At 45.8% G+C, this 20,156-nt stretch overlaps 1 protein-coding gene across 1 annotated transcript in view; it reads left to right on the top strand.

Moving 5' to 3' along the window:
- Window positions 1–10,354: 10,354 nt before the first annotated feature.
- The window catches only part of LOC143273404 (receptor-type tyrosine-protein phosphatase H-like), a 38,029-nt gene continuing 28,227 nt past the window's right edge, over window positions 10,355–20,156 (top strand). The window contains exons 1-3 of the mRNA XM_076572963.1: window positions 10,355–10,364; window positions 10,599–10,874; window positions 14,581–14,856. Of these exons, the coding sequence (XP_076429078.1) occupies window positions 10,355–10,364; window positions 10,599–10,874; window positions 14,581–14,856 (562 nt within the window). The remainder of the gene's footprint in view (window positions 10,365–10,598; window positions 10,875–14,580; window positions 14,857–20,156) is intronic.

Genomic DNA, 20,156 nt, shown 5'->3' with positions numbered 1-20,156 from the left:
ACTGACCTTGATTTGGAGACAGAGACTCTTACTCAGACATGCACTCACCACTTGGACCAGATCCTCTCTTCCCACATTGGCTTCCACAGTGTTGGGGTGACAGGTTTGAGATATCCTGTCATGTTTTCACAGGGTTCTGGGATTGAACTCAGCTCCTGGTGTTTGTATCGCAAGTACTTGATCAGATGAGCAACTTCCCCAGGCCCTTGTTCACGTTTGAGATAGCATGTCCCTATGTTTCCCAGACTGGCTTGGAACTCAATATGTTGTCCAGACTGGTTTGAATTTGATGGTGCTTGTCACATAGGAGATTGGGAAGGCATGGCCCTCATCACAGACAGCATTTGGAAAGGTCTGGTCTAGATCTTGATATTCAGTATGATGGACATGTTGGTAGCACCAGCATTTCCCTATAGCTGATTGGGGATGCTTTATTTCTAACCTGAGAAAAGAACATCCATGTGCTCAAGAAGTTCTGGTTACCTATATGCAAACTTCAAGAACTACTGGTCTAGGCCAGCACAGTGATACCCAGGTGTGATGCTAGCACTGAGGAGATAGAGATAGACACTAGGATCTGAAGGTGAAGGTTATCCTTGGCTACATAGAGAGTATGAAGGCAACTGGGACCTTGTGAGACTGTACTGGCTAGTTTTGTCAACTTGACATAAGAGAACGTCACCTGGGAAGAGGGAAGTTTAACGGAGAAAATGCCTTCATTGCATTGCCCTGTGAGGCTTTTTCTTGATGACTGATTGATGTGGGAGTGTTCTGCCCACGGTGGGTGGTACCATTCCCTACACAGGTGGTCTTGGGGTGTATATGAAAGCCAGCTGAGCATTTATGGAGAGCAAGCTAGTCAGCAGCATTTCTCCATGGCCTCTGCTTCAGTTCCTGCCTCCAGGTTCCTGCCTGGAGTTCCTGCCCTGACTACACTTCATAACGGACTGTAACGTGCAAGATGAACTAAACCTTTCCACTCCTAGTTGCTCTGAGTCATGGTGCTTTTCTACAACAGTAGAAACCCCAGCAGGACAGAAACCCTGTTTGAGGACCAGACCTGGTTCATCTCCCCAACCAAATATTGAGAGCATCTAGAAAACTTTTAAAGCAGAGTGCCCACTGGCTGCTTCCTTTGCCCTGTCCTGATGCTGACCTGTATCTTTTTTGTTAATTTCTCAGCTTCAAACCCAGTGAGAAACCTGAGGGTGGAAGCTCAAAACAGCAGCTCCATCAGCCTGACATGGGACGTCCCTGAGAACTCCTGCTCCTCCTCCTCCCAGAACCTCACCTACACGGCCCAGTGCACTGCAGATGGTGGCCAGAATAAGACCAAGAACACAACAGACACCCGAGTCACTGTGGATGGCCTGTGTCCTGCCTCTTCATATGAGTGTTCTGTGTGGGTGGAAAGAGATGGCGTCAGCAGCTCCAAGGTGAATCTCAGTCACTCCACAGGTGAGAGCGGACACTCTTGTCTTCTTTCTCCTTAACCAGAAGTGGTAAACAGTGGTTGACACGTGACAAGAGAAATCTGCAGGCGTCATGCCCCAGAGGGAATAAAGTGCAAGCCAAGTATGGACGATTCCCTTTTTTTATCAGCCCCATAAGAAATGAGCAAGACATGGGTCAAATGGGTGTTCATGGGACGTTTCCAGTTGTCCAACAGGACCTAAATAGTCTCCTTTTTCTGCCCTTTTCCATTTTCCTGTGTGTGTGTGTGTGTGTGTGTGTGTGTGTGTGTGTGTGTGTGTGTATGTAGCTTGCATGTGTATGTGTGTGCTTCGTATGTGAAGGTGAGTAGTTGTGTGTGAATTTCCATGGTTGTGGTCAAGAACCATCAACTCGTCAGCTCCATTCATTCTAACCTGGACAGACTATCGAGGACTATGGGGGTCCAGCCCCTCGATAGTCCCCTCCCAGGGTCCGCTGAAGTCTCTATCAACCAGCTGAGGATCTATTCTTTAGGGACGGTAAATCAGTGTACGCACGCAGAGTTCTTTGGTCCATTCGCTTTAATTCCTCTGGCATAACATCCTTTATACACAGCTTTAGTTCTGTTGTCATGTCTAGCTCCTTTCTTGCCTGATTTCTCTCTATATTTATCTACTGTCCCCTCTAGGTTCTCATCTATCTAGTTCTTTCCCCTATCAGCTCCTCTCCCGTCTACTTCTCTCTCATCTGGGTCTTCCTCATCTTGTTCTTCCCCATCTGGCCCTTCCTCATCTTCCATCTCCTTCCTCTAGTCCTCTCTTTTAGCTCTTCAATCTAGTTCTTCCCCATCTCAGTTCGTTCCTCTCAAGTTCTTACCCATCTAGTTCTTCCATTCTCTTCTCTCTTCTCTGTCCTCCCCTGCCCTGGGAGTTCTGGTATATATACACTTACAAGCAGTATTTCCTTAGCAGTGCAAAGCCAGGCTTCCAGGGTCAAATGGAGGGGTGATAAGAATAGGCTTAATTGACACATCCGCCAGGCCTTCTCAAACAGGTAACCTGGATGCTTAAGTCTGTTCTTAGAGAGTACAGAGGTATCTCTGATAAGGTACTTTCCTCCATCCGGTGATGGACCTGGCCGGATGCTACCAATAATGATAATTACAGGGAGACTTGAACTGGGAGTTCTGGCTGAGCATAGCTGTTAGCACAGAAGGTTATCTAAAAATTCCTAGAAGTGGTTAGGTAAGTAGTTAGAGGTCTATAAAGTTAGTAAGGCGTAAGAAAGGAGGGGTCTGAGCTAAATTGTGTAAAGCTATTACTTAATGTCTACCTGACCTAGGCGGTGTCCCCTTGTGGAATTTACCTTAAGTCAGGAGACTCGCCTGTGGGTTGTTATCATTGTTAGTCCACCTGGGACTACAATGGGCGCCCACCTGGATGGTGTTTCCTGTAGTCCTTGAAAGTGGCCAAGGAAGATATCTGATTCCAGAGAAAGCCTTTCTCTGAGGCTGTTCTCCAAATTACCTGGAATGTGTATGTCCAGAGAGTGCTTAGTCTACACTGTTAGTCCTTCTTAGGGAAAAGTCAATTGGGAAAGCTATGAAAGCACACATGATTTTCATAACAGAATACAGCTGATATATAACAAGCCAAGTAACACCAAAACCTCCTTGGGATTTGGCTTCCTCTGGAGGAATTCCATGATCCCTCCAGGTAGTGACTTTGCCATAACCAGCTGAGTTCTTATGATATATTCCTGTGGCCCGCAACAACAGACTTCTTGTCTAGACTCTTCTTTTCTCTCAGACAGGGACTCATGATAGAACTCGGACTGTGTTAGACTTCACTATGGTAGACCATGCTGGCCTTGAATTCACACAGATAAACCTTACTCTGCCTCTGAGTTCTGGGATTAACAGAAGAAGCCACCACTCCCAGCCCATTTTATTTATTCATTATTTGATTTGATTTGATATGTGTTTGTTTATTGGATGTGTGGATGAGTATGTGGAGGTCATAGGAGCATTTGGTGGGAGTAAATACTCTCCTCCAATATGTGGGTCCCAGAGATTGAACTCAAGTAATCAGACTTGGTGGCAATCACCTTTATCTGCTGATCCATATTGGCGGCCCCTTATTTTGAATATCAAGATGTCTGTTTTTACACTAAGCGCAGTCCTTCTCGTGGACTCATTTTCCTTCACCATGCCCACCTACTGGCCCTCCTGTCACAGAGAGTTTTCCTTTACTTTTCTGTCACATCTATATGATTTTATGTAAGTATATAAATGTCTAGGAACAAGAAACGAGAGAAAATATACAGTATTTGTCTTTCAGAGACTGGTTAATATACTTAAATGTTTTTCTTTCAAAACAGAGTTTCGCTGTGAATCTTTGTCTGTCCTGGAACTCACTCTGTAGACCAGGCTAGCCTCAAACTCATTGAGATCCTCTGGCCCCTGCCTCCCAAGTGCTGGGATTAAAGGCATATGGCACCATGCCTGGATAATTTACTTAAAATTTAATAAAAAATTATTTTAAGTGTATGGTTATTTTCCTGCACATATGTCTGTGCACCGTGTGTGTGTGTGTGTGTGTGTGTGTGTGTGTGTGTGTGTGTGTGTCTGTGCAGCAAGCCAGGAAGCATCATTTCTCCATGGTTTCTGCCTCAGTTTCTGCTTCCAGGTTCTTGCCTTGGCATCTCTCAGTGATGCGCTGTAAAGGATGAGTGGAACTAAATCCTTTGCTCCCCAAGTTGCTTTTGGTCATACTGTTTAATCAGGGCAACATAAACTCTATCTAGGGTTGGATGATGGTGGTAACGCCTTGAATCCTAGTACTCAAGAGGCAGAGGCTGGCTGGGCTCTGAGTTCTAGGCCAGCGTGGTCTACAGAGCCAACTCTAGGACAGCCAGGGCTATACAGTGGTACCCGAAAAAATTAATAATAATAAAAATTAAAGAAACCCTATCTAAGACAATACTCCACAGGGTATTGGTATGATGCTCATGTACTCATGCGAGTGGAGCCATCCACTGAGGCTTGACCAACCTACCAGGACCACCACCCTGAGGAAAACTGACTCTCCTTCCTCTAGAGGCAAACTGCCTATGGTCAGCTCCTCAGGTAGCGGGTGGAACATCAGTGTTCCCTCCCTGCTGTCTGGAATGTTGGCTGTCCTGATCTCGTTCAGGATTTGTGCAAGCAATCTTCGCTGCTGTGAGTTCATGAGTGTGCAACGGTCCTGTCCTGTCCAGAAGGCCCCTCTGCCTCTTATCATCTTCCTGCCCTCCTCCTCTGTCATGTTCCCTGAGTTTGGGGTATTTTTCTTACCTCTATTTCTCTCTCTCTCTCTCTCTCTCTCTCTCTCTCTCTCTCTCTGTCTCTCACTTTCTCTGTCTCTCTGTCTCTGTCTCTGTCTCTCTGTCTCTCACTCTCTCTGTCTCTGTCTCTCTCTCTGTCTCTCTCTGTCTCTCTGTCTCTGTCTCTGTCTCTCTGTCTCTGTCTCTGTCTCTGTCTCTGTCTCTCTGTCTCTCTCTCTCTCTCTCTCTCTGTGTTTGGGGGTGTTCATGACACTATGCATGCGGGGTCACAGACAATTCCCGTAAGTCACTGCCCTCCTTCCACCATGTGGGTGTAGGATGGACTCAGTGTTAGATTTGAAAGCAAGCCCCTCACTAGCAAAATCAACTAACCAGCCCTTAACACGGTGCTGATTTGCTAGAATTCACTGTCTAATGTGTGTGTTTCATGTTGTTAGTGCTGCTGGGGTTGTTGCTGTTCTAATTCTTCTTCCTCTTTTGCCTCCTCCTCCTCCCCCCTTTGAAAGAGAGAGACTCTCTATTTTGTTGCTCTGGCTGTCCTGGGACTCTATATGTAGACCAGGTTGTTCTTGAAGTCACAGAGATCCACCTGCTCTGCCTCTCAAATGCTGGGTTTAAAGTCCTCTGCTTGTATGCCCGGATCTTTATTCAGTTTGCTTTTAATGTTAGAGAGTGTGTGTGTGTGTGTGTGTGTGTGTGTGTGTGTGTGTGTGTGTGTGTGTGTGTGTGTAGGGTTATTACATCATTGATGTGTAACAGTGGATCATGTGTGTGCACACTCCTGTGTGTGAGTGTTTGTTCAGAGCCAGGAGTCAGACTTAGATGTGGTTCCTTGGAGTCACCGACCTTGATTTTGAGACAGAGTCTCTTATTCAGAAATGCACTCACCACTTAGACCAGATCCTCTCTTCCCACATTGTACCTTATTTCCCAGACTGGCTTGGAACTCAATATGTTGTCCACACTGGTTTGATTTGATGGTGCTTGTCACATAGGAGATTTGGAAGGCATGGTCCTCATCACAGACAGCATTTGGAAAGTGCTGGTCTAGATCTTGATATTAGTATGATTGACATGTGGGTAGCACCAGCATTTCCCTACGGCTGATTGGGGATGCTTTATTTCTCACCTACGGAAAGTGAATCTGCGTGATCAAGCAGTTCTGGTTACATAGTTTTGAAGTTCAAGAACTACTGGTCTAGGCCAGCACAGTGATACCCAGGTATGATGCTAGCACTTAGGAGATAGAGACAGAGGGGAGGATCCAAAGGTGAAGGTTATCCTTGGCTACATAGAGAGTATGAAGGCAACTGGGACCACGTGAGACTGTACTGACTAGTTTTATCAAGTTGACATAAGAGAACGTCACCTGGGAAGAGGGAAGTTTAATTGAGAAAATGCCTTCATTGCATTGCCCTGTGAGGCTTCTTCTTGATGACTGATTGATGTGGGAGTGTTCTGCCCATGGTGGGTGGTACCATTCCCTACACAGGTGGTCTTGGGTGTATATGAAAGCCAGCTGAGCATTTATAGGGAGCAAGCTAGTCAGCAGCATTTCTCCATGGCCTCTGCTTCAGTTACTGCCTCCTGGAGTTCCTGCCCTGACTTCCCTTCATGACGGACTGTAACCTGCAAGATGAACTAAACCTTTCCTCCCCAAGTTGCTCTGAATCATGGTGTTTTACCACAAAAGTAGAGACCCTGGCAGAGACAGAAACCATGTCTGAAGTCCAGACCTAGTTCATCTCCCCAACAAAATATTGAGAGCATCTAGAAAACGCAGAAAGCAGAGTGCCCACTGGCTGCCTCCTTTGCCCTGTCCTGATGCTGACCTGTATCTTTTTTGTTAATTTCTCAGCTCCAAACCCAGTGAGAAACCTGAGGGTGGAAGCTCAGGACAACAGCTCCATCAGCCTGACATGGGACGTCCCTGAGAAGAACTGCTCCTCCTCCTCCTCCCAGGACCTCACCTACTGGGCCCAGTGCACTCACTATGGTGGCAGGAATGAGACCCGGCATACAACAGTCACCCGAGTCACTGTGGATCGACTGTGTCCTGCCTCTTCATATGAGTGTTCTGTGTGGGTGGAAAGAGATGGAGTCAGCAGCTCCAAGGTGACTCTCAATGAATCCACAGGTGAGAGCGGATGGACACTCTTGTCCTCTTTCTCCTTAACCAGAAGTGGTAAAAAGTGGTTGAGACGTGACAAGAGAAATCTGTAGGCGTCATGCCCCAGAGGGAATAAAGTGCAAGCCAAGTATGGACGCTTCCCTTTTTTATCAACCACATCAGAAATGAGCAAGTCATGGGTCAAATGGGTGTTCATGGGACGTTTCCAGTTGTCCAAGAGGACCTAAATAGTCTCCTTTTTCTGCCCTTTTCATTTTCATGTGTATGTGTGTGTTTGTGTGTGTGTGTGTGTGTGTGTGTGTGTGTGTGTGTGTGTGTGTGTGTATGTATGTATGTAGCTTGCATGTGTACGTGTGTGCTTCTTATGTGAAGGTGAGTAGTTGTGTGTGAAGGTCCATGGTTGTGGTCAAGAACCATCAACTCGTCAGCTCCATTCATTCTAACCTGGACAGACTTCTTGTCTAGACTCTTCTTTTCTCTCAGACAGGGACTCCTGATAGAACTCTGACTGTGTTAGACTTCACTATGGTAGACCATGCTGGCCTTGAATTCACAGAAATCAACCTTACTCTGCCTCTGAGTGCTGGGATTAACAGAAGAAGCCACCACTCCCAGCCCATTTCATTTATTTATTATTTGATTTGATTTAATATGTGTTTGTTTATTAGTGTGTGGATGAGTATGTGGAGGTCATAGGACCATTTGGTGGGAGTAAATATTCTCCTCCAATATGTGGATCCCAGAGATTGAACTCAAGTAATTAGATTTGGTGGCAATCACCTTTATCTTCTGAGCCATATTGGCGGTCTCTTATTTTGAATATCAAGATGTCTGTTTTTACACTAAGTGCAATCCTTCTCGTGGCCTCATTTTCCTCCCCCATGCCATCCTATTGGCCTTCCTGTCACAGAGAGTTTTTCTTTACTTTTCCTTCACATCTGTATGATTTTATGTAAGTATATAAATGTCTAGGAACATGAAACGAGAGAATATATACAGTATTTGTCTTTCAGAGACTGGTTAATATACTTAAATGTTTTTCTTTCAAAACAGAGTGTCTCTGTGTATCTTTGTCTGTCCTGGAACTCACTCTGTAGACCAGGCTGGCCTCGAAATCATTGAGATCCCATGGCCCCTGCCTCCCAAGTGCTGGGATTAAAGGCATGTGACACCATGCCTGGATAATTTACTTAAAATTTTAAAAAATGATTTTAAGTGTATGGTTATTTTCCTGCACATATGTCTGTGCACTGTATGTGTGTGTGTGTGTGTGTGTGTGTGTGTCTGTCTGTCTGTGCAGCAAGCCAGGAAGCATCATTTCTCCATGGTTTCTGCCTCAGTTTCTGCTTCCAGGTTCTTACCTTGGCATCCCTCAGTGATGGGCTGTAAAGGATGAGTGGAACTAAATCCTTTGCTCCCCAAGTTGCTTTTGGTCATACTGTTTAATCAGGGCAACATAAACTCTATCTAGAGTTGGATGGTGGTGTTACACGCCTTGAATCCTAGTACTCAAGAGGCAGAGACTGGCTGGGCTCTGAGTTCTAGGCCAGCCTGGTCTACAGAGCCAACTCTAGGACAGCCAGGGCTATACAGTGGTACATTAAAAATTAATAATGATAAAAATTAAAGAAACCCTATCTAAGACAATACTCCACAGGGTATAACTTATGATGCTCATGTACTCACGGGAGTGGAGCCATCCACTGAGGCTTGACCAACCTACCAGGACCACCACCCTGAGGAAAACTGACTTTCCTTCCTCTAGAGGCAAACTGCCTATGGTCAGCTCTTCAGGTAGCGGGTGGAACATCAGTGTTCCCTCCCTGCTGTCTGGAATGTTGGCTGTCCTGGTCTCGTTCAGGATTTGTGCAAGCAATCTTCGCCGCTGTGAGTTCATGAGTGTGCAACGGTCCTGTCCTGTCCAGAAGGCACCTCTGCCTCTTATCATCTTCCTGCCCTCCTCCTCTGTCATGTTCCCTGAGCCTTGGGGGTATTTTTCTTACCTGTATTTCTCTTTCTCTCTCTGTCTCTCTCTGTCTTTCTTACTCTCTCTCTCTCCTCTCTGTCCCTCTCTCTCTCTCTCTTTGTGTGTGTGTGTGTGTGTGTTTAGGCGTGTTCATGACACTATGCATGGGAAGGTCACAGACAACTCCCAGAAGTCACTGCCCTCCTTCCACCATGTGGGTTGTCGATGGACTCAGTGTTAGATTTGAAAGCCAGCCCCTCACTAGCGAAGTCAACTAACCAGCCCTCATCACGGTGCTGATTTGCTAGAATTCACTGTCTAATGTGTGTGTTTCATGTTGTTAGTGCTGCTGGGGTTGTTGCTGTTCTAATTCTTCTTCCTCTTTTGCCTCCTCCTCCTCCTCCTCCTCCTCCCTTTGAAAGAGAAAGACTCTCTTTTTGTTGCTCTGGCTGTCCTGGGACTCTATATGTAGACCAGGTTGTTCTTGAAATCACTGAGGTCCACCTGCTTCTGCCTCTCAAATGCTAGGTTTAAAGACCTCAGCTTGTATGCCCGGATCTTTATTCAGTTCGCTTTTAATGTTAGAGTGTGTGTGTGTGTGTGTGTGTGTGTGTAGGGTTATTACATCATTCATGTGTAACAGTGGATCATGTGTGTGCACACTCCTGTGTGTGAGTGTTTGTTCAGAGCCAGGAGTCAGACTTAGATGTGGTTCCTTGGAGTCACCGACCTTGATTTTGAGACAGAGTCTCTTATTCAGAAATGCACTCACCACTTAGACCAGATCCTCTCTTCCCACATTGTACCTTATTTCCCAGACTGGCTTGGAACTCAATATGTTGTCCACACTGGTTTGATTTGATGGTGCTTGTCACATAGGAGATTTGGAAGGCATGGTCCTCATCACAGACAGCATTTGGAAAGTGCTGGTCTAGATCTTGATATTAGTATGATTGACATGTGGGTAGCACCAGCATTTCCCTACGGCTGATTGGGGATGCTTTATTTCTCACCTACGGAAAGTGAATCTGCGTGATCAAGCAGTTCTGGTTACATATTTTCGAAGTTCAAGAACTACTGGTCTAGGCCAGCACAGTGACACCCAGGTGTGATGCTAGCACTGAGGAGATAGAGATAGATACTAGGATCTGAAGGTGAAGGTTATCCTTGGCTACATAGAGAATATGAAGGCAACTGGGACCTTGTGAGAATGTACTGGCTAGTTTTGTCAACTTGACATAAGAGAACATCACCTGGGAAGAGGGAAGTTTAACGGAGAAAATGCCTTCATTGCATTGCCCTGTGAGGCTTTTTCTTGATGACTGATTGATGTGGGAGTGTTCTGCCCACAGTGGGTGGTACCATTCCCTACACAGGTGGTCTTGGGGTGTATATGAAAGCCAGCTGAGCATTTATGGGGAGCAAGCTAGTCAGCAGCATTTCTCCATGGCCTCTGCTTCAGTTACTGCCTCCTGCAGTTCCTGCCCTGACTACCCTTCATGACGGACTGTAACCTGCAAGATGAACTAAACCTTTCCTCCCCAAGTTGCTCTGAATCATGGTGTTTTACCACAAAAGTAGAGACCCTGGCAGAGACAGAAACCATGTCTGAAGTCCAGACCTAGTTCATCTCCCCAACAAAATATTGAGAGCATCTAGAAAACGCAGAAAGCAGAGTGCCCACTGGTTGCCTCCTTTGCCCTGTCCTGATGCTGACCTGTACCTTTTTTGTTAATTTCTCAGCTCCAGACCCAGTGAGAAACCTGAGTGTGGAAGCTCAGGACAGCAGCTCCATCAGCCTGACCTGGGTCGTCCCTGAGACGAACTGCTCCTCCTCCTCCCAGAACCTCAACTACTCGGCCCAGTGCACTGCAGATGGTGGCCAGAGTGAGACCTGGAACACAACAGACACCAGTGTCACTGTGGGTGGACTGTGTCCTGCCTCTTCATATGAGTGTTCTGTGTGGGTGGAAAGAGATGGAGTCAGCAGCTCCAAGGTGACTCTCAATCAATCCACAGGTGAGAGCGGATGGACACTCTTGTCCTCTTTCTCCTTAACCAGAAGTGGTAAAAAGTGGTTGAGAAGTGACAAGAGAAATCTGCAGGCGTCATGCCCCAGAGGGAATAAAGTGCAAGCCAAGTATGGACGATTCCCTTTTTATCAGCCACATCAGAAATGAGCAAGACATGGGTCAAATGGGTGTTCAGGGGACCTTTCCAGTTGTCAACAGGACCTAAATAGTCTCCTTTTTCTGCCCTTTTCCATTTTCTTGTGTATGTGTGTGTGTGTGTGTGTGTGTGTGTGTGTGTGTGTATGTATGTATGTAGCTTGCATGTGTACGTGTGTGCTTCGTATGTGAAGGTGAGTAGTTGTGTGTGAAGGTCCATGGTGTGGTCAAGAACCATCAACTCATCAGCTCCATTCATTGTAACCTGGACAGACTTCTTGTCTAGACTCTTCTTTTCTCTCAGACAGGGACTCCTGATAGAACTCTGACTGTGTTAGACTTCACTATGGTAGACCATGCTGGCCTTGAATTCACAGAAATCTACCTTACTCTGCCTCTGAGTGCTGGGATTAACAGAAGAAGCCACCACTCCCAGCCCATTTCATTTATTTATTATTTGATTTGATTTAATATGTGTTTGTTTATTGGATGTGTGGATGAGTATGTGGAGGTCATAGGACCATTTGGTGGGAGTAAATATTCTCCTCCAATATGTGGATCCCAGAGATTGAACTCAAGTAATTAGATTTGGTGGCAATCACCTTTATCTTCTGAGCCATATTGGCGGTCTCTTATTTTGAATATCAAGATGTCTGTTTTTACACTAAGTGCAATCCTTCTCGTGGCCTCATTTTCCTCCCCCATGCCCTCCAATTGGCCTTCCTGTCACAGAGAGTTTATCTTTAATTTTCTGTCACATCTATATGATTTTATGTAAGTATATAAATGTCTAGGAACATGAAACGAGAGAATATATACAGTATTTGTCTTTCAGAGACTGGTTAATATACTTAAAAGTTTTTCTTTCAAAACAGTGTCTCTGTGTATCGTTGTCTGTCCTGGAACTCACTCTGTAGACCAGGCTGGCCTCGAAATCATTGAGATCCCATGGCCCCTGCCTCCCAAGTGCTGGGATTAAAGGCATGTGAGACCATGCCTGGATAATTTACTTAAAATTTTAAAAAAGTGATTTTAAGTGTATGGTTATTTTCCTGCACATATGTCTGTGCACCGTGTGTGTGTGTGTGTGTGTGTGTGTGTGTGTGTGTGTGTGTGTGTCTGTGCAGCAAGCCAGGAAGCATCATTTCTCCATGGTTTCTGCCTCAGTTTCTGCTTCCAGGTTCTTACCTTGGCATCTCTCAGTGATGCGCTGTAAAGGATGAGTGGAACTAAATCCTTTGCTCCCCAAGTTGCTTTTGGTCATACTGTTTAATCAGGGCAACATAAACTCTATCTAGAGTTGGATGGTGGTGTTACACGCCTTGAATTCTAGTACTCAAGAGGCAGAGACTGGCTGGGCTCTGAGTTCTAGGCCAGCCTGGTCTACAGAGCCAACTCTAGGACAGCCAGGGCTATACAGTGGTACATTAAAAATTAATAATGATAAAAATTAAAGAAACCCTATCTAAGACAATACTCCACAGGGTATAACTTATGATGCTCATGTACTCACGGGAGTGGAGCCATCCACTGAGGCTTGACCAACCTACCAGGACCACCACCCTGAGGAAAACTGACTCTCCTTCCTCTAGAGGCAAACTGCCTATGGTCAGCTCTTCAGGTAGCGGGTGGAACATCAGTGTTCCCTCCCTGCTGTCTGGAATGTTGGCTGTCCTGGTCTCGTTCAGGATTTGTGCAAGCAATCTTCGCTGCTGTGAGTTCATGAGTGTGCAACGGTCCTGTCCTGTCCAGAAGGCACCTCTGCCTCTTATCATCTTCCTGCCCTCCTCCTCTGTCATGTTCCCTGAGCCTTGGGGGTATTTTTCTTACCTGTATTTCTCTTTCTCTCTCTGTCTCTCTCTGTCTTTCTTACTCTCTCTCTCTCCTCTCTGTCCCTCTCTCTCTCTCTCTTTGTGTGTGTGTGTGTGTGTGTTTAGGCGTGTTCATGACACTATGCATGGGAAGGTCACAGACAACTCCCAGAAGTCACTGCCCTCCTTCCATCATGTGGGTGTAGGATGGACTCAGTGTTAGATTTGAAAGCCAGCCCCTCACTAGCGAAGTCAACTAACCAGCCCTCATCACGGTGCTGATTTGCTAGAATTCACTGTCTAATGTGTGTGTTTCATGTTGTTAGTGCTGCTGGGGTTGTTGCTGTTCTAATTCTTCTTCCTCTTTTGCCTCCTCCTCCTCCTCCTCCTCCTCCTCCCTTTGAAAGAGAAAGACTCTCTTTTTGTTGCTCTGGCTGTCCTGGGACTCTATATGTAGACCAGGTTGTTCTTGAAATCACTGAGGTCCACCTGCTTCTGCCTCTCAAATGCTAGGTTTAAAGACCTCAGCTTGTATGCCCGGATCTTTATTCAGTTCGCTTTTAATGTTAGAGTGTGTGTGTGTGTGTGTGTGTGTGTGTGTGTGTGTGTGTGTGTGTAGGGTTATTACATCATTGATGTGTAACAGTGGATCATGTGTGTGCACACTCCTGTGTGTGAGTGTTTGTTCAGAGCCAGGAGTCAGACTTAGATGTGGTTCCTTGGAGTCACCGACCTTGATTTTGAGACAGAGTCTCTTATTCAGAAATGCACTCACCACTTAGACCAGATCCTCTCTTCCCACATTGTACCTTATTTCCCAGACTGGCTTGGAACTCAATATGTTGTCCACACTGGTTTGATTTGATGGTGCTTGTCACATAGGAGATTTGGAAGGCATGGTCCTCATCACAGACAGCATTTGGAAAGTGCTGGTCTAGATCTTGATATTAGTATGATTGACATGTGGGTAGCACCAGCATTTCCCTACGGCTGATTGGGGATGCTTTATTTCTCACCTACGGAAAGTGAATCTGCGTGATCAAGCAGTTCTGGTTACATATTTTCGAAGTTCAAGAACTACTGGTCTAGGCCAGCACAGTGACACCCAGGTGTGATGCTAGCACTGAGGAGATAGAGATAGATACTAGGATCTGAAGGTGAAGGTTATCCTTGGCTACATAGAGAATATGAAGGCAACTGGGACCTTGTGAGAATGTACTGGCTAGTTTTGTCAACTTGACATAAGAGAACATCACCTGGGAAGAGGGAAGTTTAACGGAGAAAATGCCTTCATTGCATTGCCCTGTGAGGCTTTTTCTTGATGACTGATTGATGTGGGAGTGTTCTGCCCACAGTGGGTGGTACCATTCCCTACACAGGTGGTCTTGGGGTGTATATGAAAGCCAGCTGAGCATTTATGGGGAGCAAGCTAGTCAGCAGCATTTCTCCATGGCCTCTGCTTCAGTTACTGCCTCCTGCAGTTCCTGCCCTGACTACCCTTCATGACGGACTGTAACCTGCAAGATGAACTAAACCTTTCCTCCCCAAGTTGCTCTGAATCATGGTGTTTTACCACAAAAGTAGAGACCCTGGCAGAGACAGAAACCATGTCTGAAGTCCAGACCTAGTTCATCTCCCCAACAAAATATTGAGAGCATCTAGAAAACGCAGAAAGCAGAGTGCCCACTGGTTGCCTCCTTTGCCCTGTCCTGATGCTGACCTGTACCTTTTTTGTTAATTTCTCAGCTCCAGACCCAGTGAGAAACCTGAGTGTGGAAGCTCAGGACAGCAGCTCCATCAGCCTGACCTGGGTCGTCCCTGAGACGAACTGCTCCTCCTCCTCCCAGAACCTCAACTACTCGGCCCAGTGCACTGCAGATGGTGGCCAGAGTGAGACCTGGAACACAACAGACACCAGTGTCACTGTGGGTGGACTGTGTCCTGCCTCTTCATATGAGTGTTCTGTGTGGGTGGAAAGAGATGGAGTCAGCAGCTCCAAGGTGACTCTCAATCAATCCACAGGTGAGAGCGGATGGACACTCTTGTCCTCTTTCTCCTTAACCAGAAGTGGTAAAAAGTGGTTGAGAAGTGACAAGAGAAATCTGCAGGCGTCATGCCCCAGAGGGAATAAAGTGCAAGCCAAGTATGGACGATTCCCTTTTTATCAGCCACATCAGAAATGAGCAAGACATGGGTCAAATGGGTGTTCAGGGGACCTTTCCAGTTGTCAACAGGACCTAAATAGTCTCCTTTTTCTGCCCTTTTCCATTTTCTTGTGTATGTGTGTGTGTGTGTGTGTGTGTGTGTATGTATGTATGTAGCTTGCATGTGTACGTGTGTGCTTCGTATGTGAAGGTGAGTAGTTGTGTGTGAAGGTCCATGGTGTGGTCAAGAACCATCAACTCATCAGCTCCATTCATTGTAACCTGGACAGACTTCTTGTCTAGACTCTTCTTTTCTCTCAGACAGGGACTCCTGATAGAACTCTGACTGTGTTAGACTTCACTATGGTAGACCATGCTGGCCTTGAATTCACAGAAATCTACCTTACTCTGCCTCTGAGTGCTGGGATTAACAGAAGAAGCCACCACTCCCAGCCCATTTCATTTATTTATTATTTGATTTGATTTAATATGTGTTTGTTTATTGGATGTGTGGATGAGTATGTGGAGGTCATAGGACCATTTGGTGGGAGTAAATATTCTCCTCCAATATGTGGATCCCAGAGATTGAACTCAAGTAATTAGATTTGGTGGCAATCACCTTTATCTTCTGAGCCATATTGGCGGTCTCTTATTTTGAATATCAAGATGTCTGTTTTTACACTAAGTGCAATCCTTCTCGTGGCCTCATTTTCCTCCCCCATGCCCTCCAATTGGCCTTCCTGTCACAGAGAGTTTATCTTTAATTTTCTGTCACATCTATATGATTTTATGTAAGTATATAAATGTCTAGGAACATGAAACGAGAGAATATATACAGTATTTGTCTTTCAGAGACTGGTTAATATACTTAAAAGTTTTTCTTTCAAAACAGTGTCTCTGTGTATCGTTGTCTGTCCTGGAACTCACTCTGTAGACCAGGCTGGCCTCGAAATCATTGAGATCCCATGGCCCCTGCCTCCCAAGTGCTGGGATTAAAGGCATGTGAGACCATGCCTGGATAATTTACTTAAAATTTTAAAAAAGTGATTTTAAGTGTATGGTTATTTTCCTGCACATATGTCTGTGCACCGTGTGTGTGTGTGTGTGTGTGTGTGTGTGTGTGTGTGTGTGTGTCTGTGCAGCAAGCCAGGAAGCATCATTTCTCCATGGTTTCTGCCTCAGTTTCTGCTTCCAGGTTCTTACCTTGGCATCCCTCAGTGATGGGCTGTAAAGGATGAGTGGAACTAAATCCTTTGCTCCCCAAGTTGCTTTTGGTCATACTGTTTAATCAGGGCAACATAAACTCTATCTAGAGTTGGATGGTGGTGTTACACGCCTTGAATCCTAGTACTCAAGAGGCAGAGACTGGCTGGGCTCTGAGTTCTAGGCCAGCCTGGTCTACAGAGCCAACTCTAGGACAGCCAGGGCTATACAGTGGTACATTAAAAATTAATAATGATAAAAATTAAAGAAACCCTATCTAAGACAATACTCCACAGGGTATAACTTATGATGCTCATGTACTCACGGGAGTGGAGCCATCCACTGAGGCTTGACCAACCTACCAGGACCACCACCCTGAGGAAAACTGACTCTCCTTCCTCTAGAGGCAAACTGCCTATGGTCAGCTCTTCAGGTAGCGGGTGGAACATCAGTGTTCCCTCCCTGCTGTCTGGAATGTTGGCTGTCCTGGTCTCGTTCAGGATTTGTGCAAGCAATCTTCGCTGCTGTGAGTTCATGAGTGTGCAACGGTCCTGTCCTGTCCAGAAGGCACCTCTGCCTCTTATCATCTTCCTGCCCTCCTCCTCTGTCATGTTCCCTGAGCCTTGGGGGTATTTTTCTTACCTGTATTTCTCTTTCTCTCTCTGTCTCTCTCTGTCTTTCTTACTCTCTCTCTCTCCTCTCTGTCCCTCTCTCTCTCTCTCTTTGTGTGTGTGTGTGTGTGTGTGTGTGTGTGTGTGTGTGTGTGTGTGTGTTTAGGCGTGTTCATGACACTATGCATGGGAAGGTCACAGACAACTCCCAGAAGTCACTGCCCTCCTTCCACCATGTGGGTGTAGGATGGACTCAGTGTTAGATTTGAAAGCCAGCCCCTCACTAGTGAAGTCAACTTACCAGCCCTCATCACGGTGCTGATTTGCTAGAATTCACTGTCTAATGTGTGTGTTTCATGTTGTTAGTGCTGCTGGGGTTGTTGCTGTTCTAATTCTTCTTCCTCTTTTGCCTCCTCCTCCTCCTCCTCCTCCCTTTGAAAGAGAAAGACTCTCTTTTTGTTGCTCTGGCTGTCCTGGGACTCTATATGTAGACCAGGTTGTTCTTGAAATCACTGAGGTCCACCTGCTTCTGCCTCTCAAATGCTAGGTTTAAAGACCTCAGCTTGTATGCCCGGATCTTTATTCAGTTCGCTTTTAATGTTAGAGTGTGTGTGTGTGTGTGTGTGTGTGTGTGTGTGTGTGTGTGTGTGTGTGTGTAGGGTTATTACATCATTCATGTGTAACAGTGGATCATGTGTGTGCACACTCCTGTGTGTGAGTGTTTGTTCAGAGCCAGGAGTCAGACTTAGATGTGGTTCCTTGGAGTCACCGACCTTGATTTTGAGACAGAGTCTCTTATTCAGAAATGCACTCACCACTTAGACCAGATCCTCTCTTCCCACATTGTACCTTATTTCCCAGACTGGCTTGGAACTCAATATGTTGTCCACACTGGTTTGATTTGATGGTGCTTGTCACATAGGAGATTTGGAAGGCATGGTCCTTATCACAGACAGCATTTGGAAAGTGCTGGTCTAGATCTTGATATTAGTATGATTGACATGTGGGTAGCACCAGCATTTCCCTCTGGCTGATTGGGGATGCTTTATTTCTCACCTACGGAAAGTGAATCTGCGTGATCAAGCAGTTCTGGTTACATATTTTCGAAGTTCAAGAACTACTGGTCTAGGCCAGCACAGTGATACCCAGGTATGATGCTAGCACTTAGGAGATAGAGACAGAGGGGAGGATCCAAAGGTGAAGGTTATCCTTGGCTACATAGAGAGTATGAAGGCAACTTGGACCTTGTGAGACTGTACTGGCTAGTTTTGTCAACTTGACATAAGAGAACGTCACCTGGGAAGAGGGAAGTTTAATTGAGAAAATGCCTTCATTGCATTGCCCTGTGAGGCTTTTTTTGATGACTGATTGATGTGGGAGTGTTCTGCCCATGGTGGGTGGTACCATTCCCTACACAGGTGGTCTTGGCTGTATATGAAAGCCAGCTGAGCATTTATAGGGAGCAAGCTAGTCAGCAGCATATCTCCATGGCCTCTGCTTCAGTTCCCGCCTCCAGGTTCCTGCCTGGAGTTCCTGCCCTGACTACCCTTCATGACGGACTGTAACCTGCAAGATGAACTAAACCTTTCCACCCCAAGTTGCTCTGAATCATGGTGTTTTACCACAAAAGTAGAGACCCTGGCAGAGACAGAAACCATGTCTGAAGTCCAGACCTAGTTCATCTCCCCAACAAAATATTGAGAGCATCTAGAAAACGCAGAAAGCAGAGTGTCCACTGGCTGCCTCCTTTGCCCTGTCCTGATGCTGACCTGTATCTTTTTTGTTAATTTCTCAGCTCCAAACCCAGTGAGAAACCTGAGGGTGGAAGCTCAGGACAACAGTTCCATCAGTCTGACCTGGGACGTCCCTGAGAACTCCTGCTCCTCCTCCTCCTCCTCCCAGGACCTCACCTACTGGGCCCAGTGCACTGCAGATGGTGGCCAGAATGGGACCCAGAATACAACAGACACCCGAGTCACTGTGGATGGACTGTGTCCTGCCTCTTCATATGAGTGTTCTGTGTGGGTGGAAAGAGATGGCGTCAGCAGCTCCAAGGTGACTCTCAATGAATCCACAGGTGAGAGCGGATGGACACTCTTGTCTTCTTTCTCCTTAACCAGAAGTGGTAAAAAGTGGTTGAGACGTGACAAGAGAAATCTGCAGGCATCATGCCCCAGAGGGAATAAAGTGCAAGCCAAGTGTGGACGATTCCCTTTTTTATCAGCCACATCAGAAATGAGCAAGACATGGGTCAAATGGGTGTTCAGGGGACGTTTCCAGTTGTCCAACAGGACCTAAATAGTCTCCTTTTTCTGCCCTTTTCCATTTTCCTGTGTGTGTGTGTGTGTGTGTGTGTGTGTGTGTGTGTGTGTGTGTTTGTAGCTTGCATGTGTACGTGTGTGCTTTGTATGTGAAGGTGAGTAGTTGTGTGTGAAGGTCCATGGTTGTGGTCAAGAACCATCAACTCATCAGCTCCATTCATTGTAACCTGGACAGACTTCTTGTCTAGACTCTTCTTTTCTCTCAGACAGGGACTCCTGATAGAACTCTGACTGTGTTAGACGTCACTATGGTAGACCATGCTGGCCTTGAATTCACAGAGATCAACCTTACTCTGCCTCTGAGTGCTGGATTTAACAGAAGATGCCACCACTCCCAGCCCATTTCATTTATTTATTATTTGATTTGATTTAATATGTGTTTGTTTATTGGATGTGTGGATGAGTATGTGGAGGTCATAGGACCATTTGTTGGGAGTAAATACTCTCCTTCCAATATGTGGATCCCAGAGATTGAACTCAAGTTATCAGATTTGGTGGCAATCACCTTTATCTTCTGAGCCTTATTGCTTGCCCTTTATTTTGAATATCAAGATGTCTGTTTTTACACTACGTGCAGTCCTTCTCTTGGCCTCATTTTCCTCCCCCATGCCCTCCTATTGGCCTTCCTGTCACAGAGAGCTTTTCTTTACTTTTCCATCACATCTATATAATTTTATGTAAGTATATAAATGTCTAGGAACAAGAAACGAGAGAAAATATACAGTATTTGTCTTTCAGAGACTGGTTAATATACTTAAATGTTTTTCTTTCAAAACAGAGTTTTTCTGTGCATCTTTGTCTGTCCTGGAACTCACTCTGTAGACCAGGCTGGCCTCGAAATCATTGAGATCCCATGGCCCCTGCCTTCCAAGTGCTGGGATTAAAGGCATGTGACACCATGCCTGGATAATTTACTTAAAATTAAAAAAAATTATTTTAAGTGTATGGTTATTTTCCTGCACATATGTCTGTGCACCGTGTGTGTGTGTCTGTGTGTATGTGTGTGTATGTGTGTGTGTGTGTGTCTGTCTGTCTGTCTTTGC

This window comes from Peromyscus maniculatus, chromosome 1 (assembly GCF_049852395.1).
Source record: "Peromyscus maniculatus bairdii isolate BWxNUB_F1_BW_parent chromosome 1, HU_Pman_BW_mat_3.1, whole genome shotgun sequence".
NCBI classification, from domain to species: Eukaryota; Metazoa; Chordata; class Mammalia; order Rodentia; family Cricetidae; genus Peromyscus; species Peromyscus maniculatus.
The sequence above is the reverse complement of the archived record's forward strand: the minus strand, read 5'-3'. Positions and strand labels throughout refer to the sequence as shown.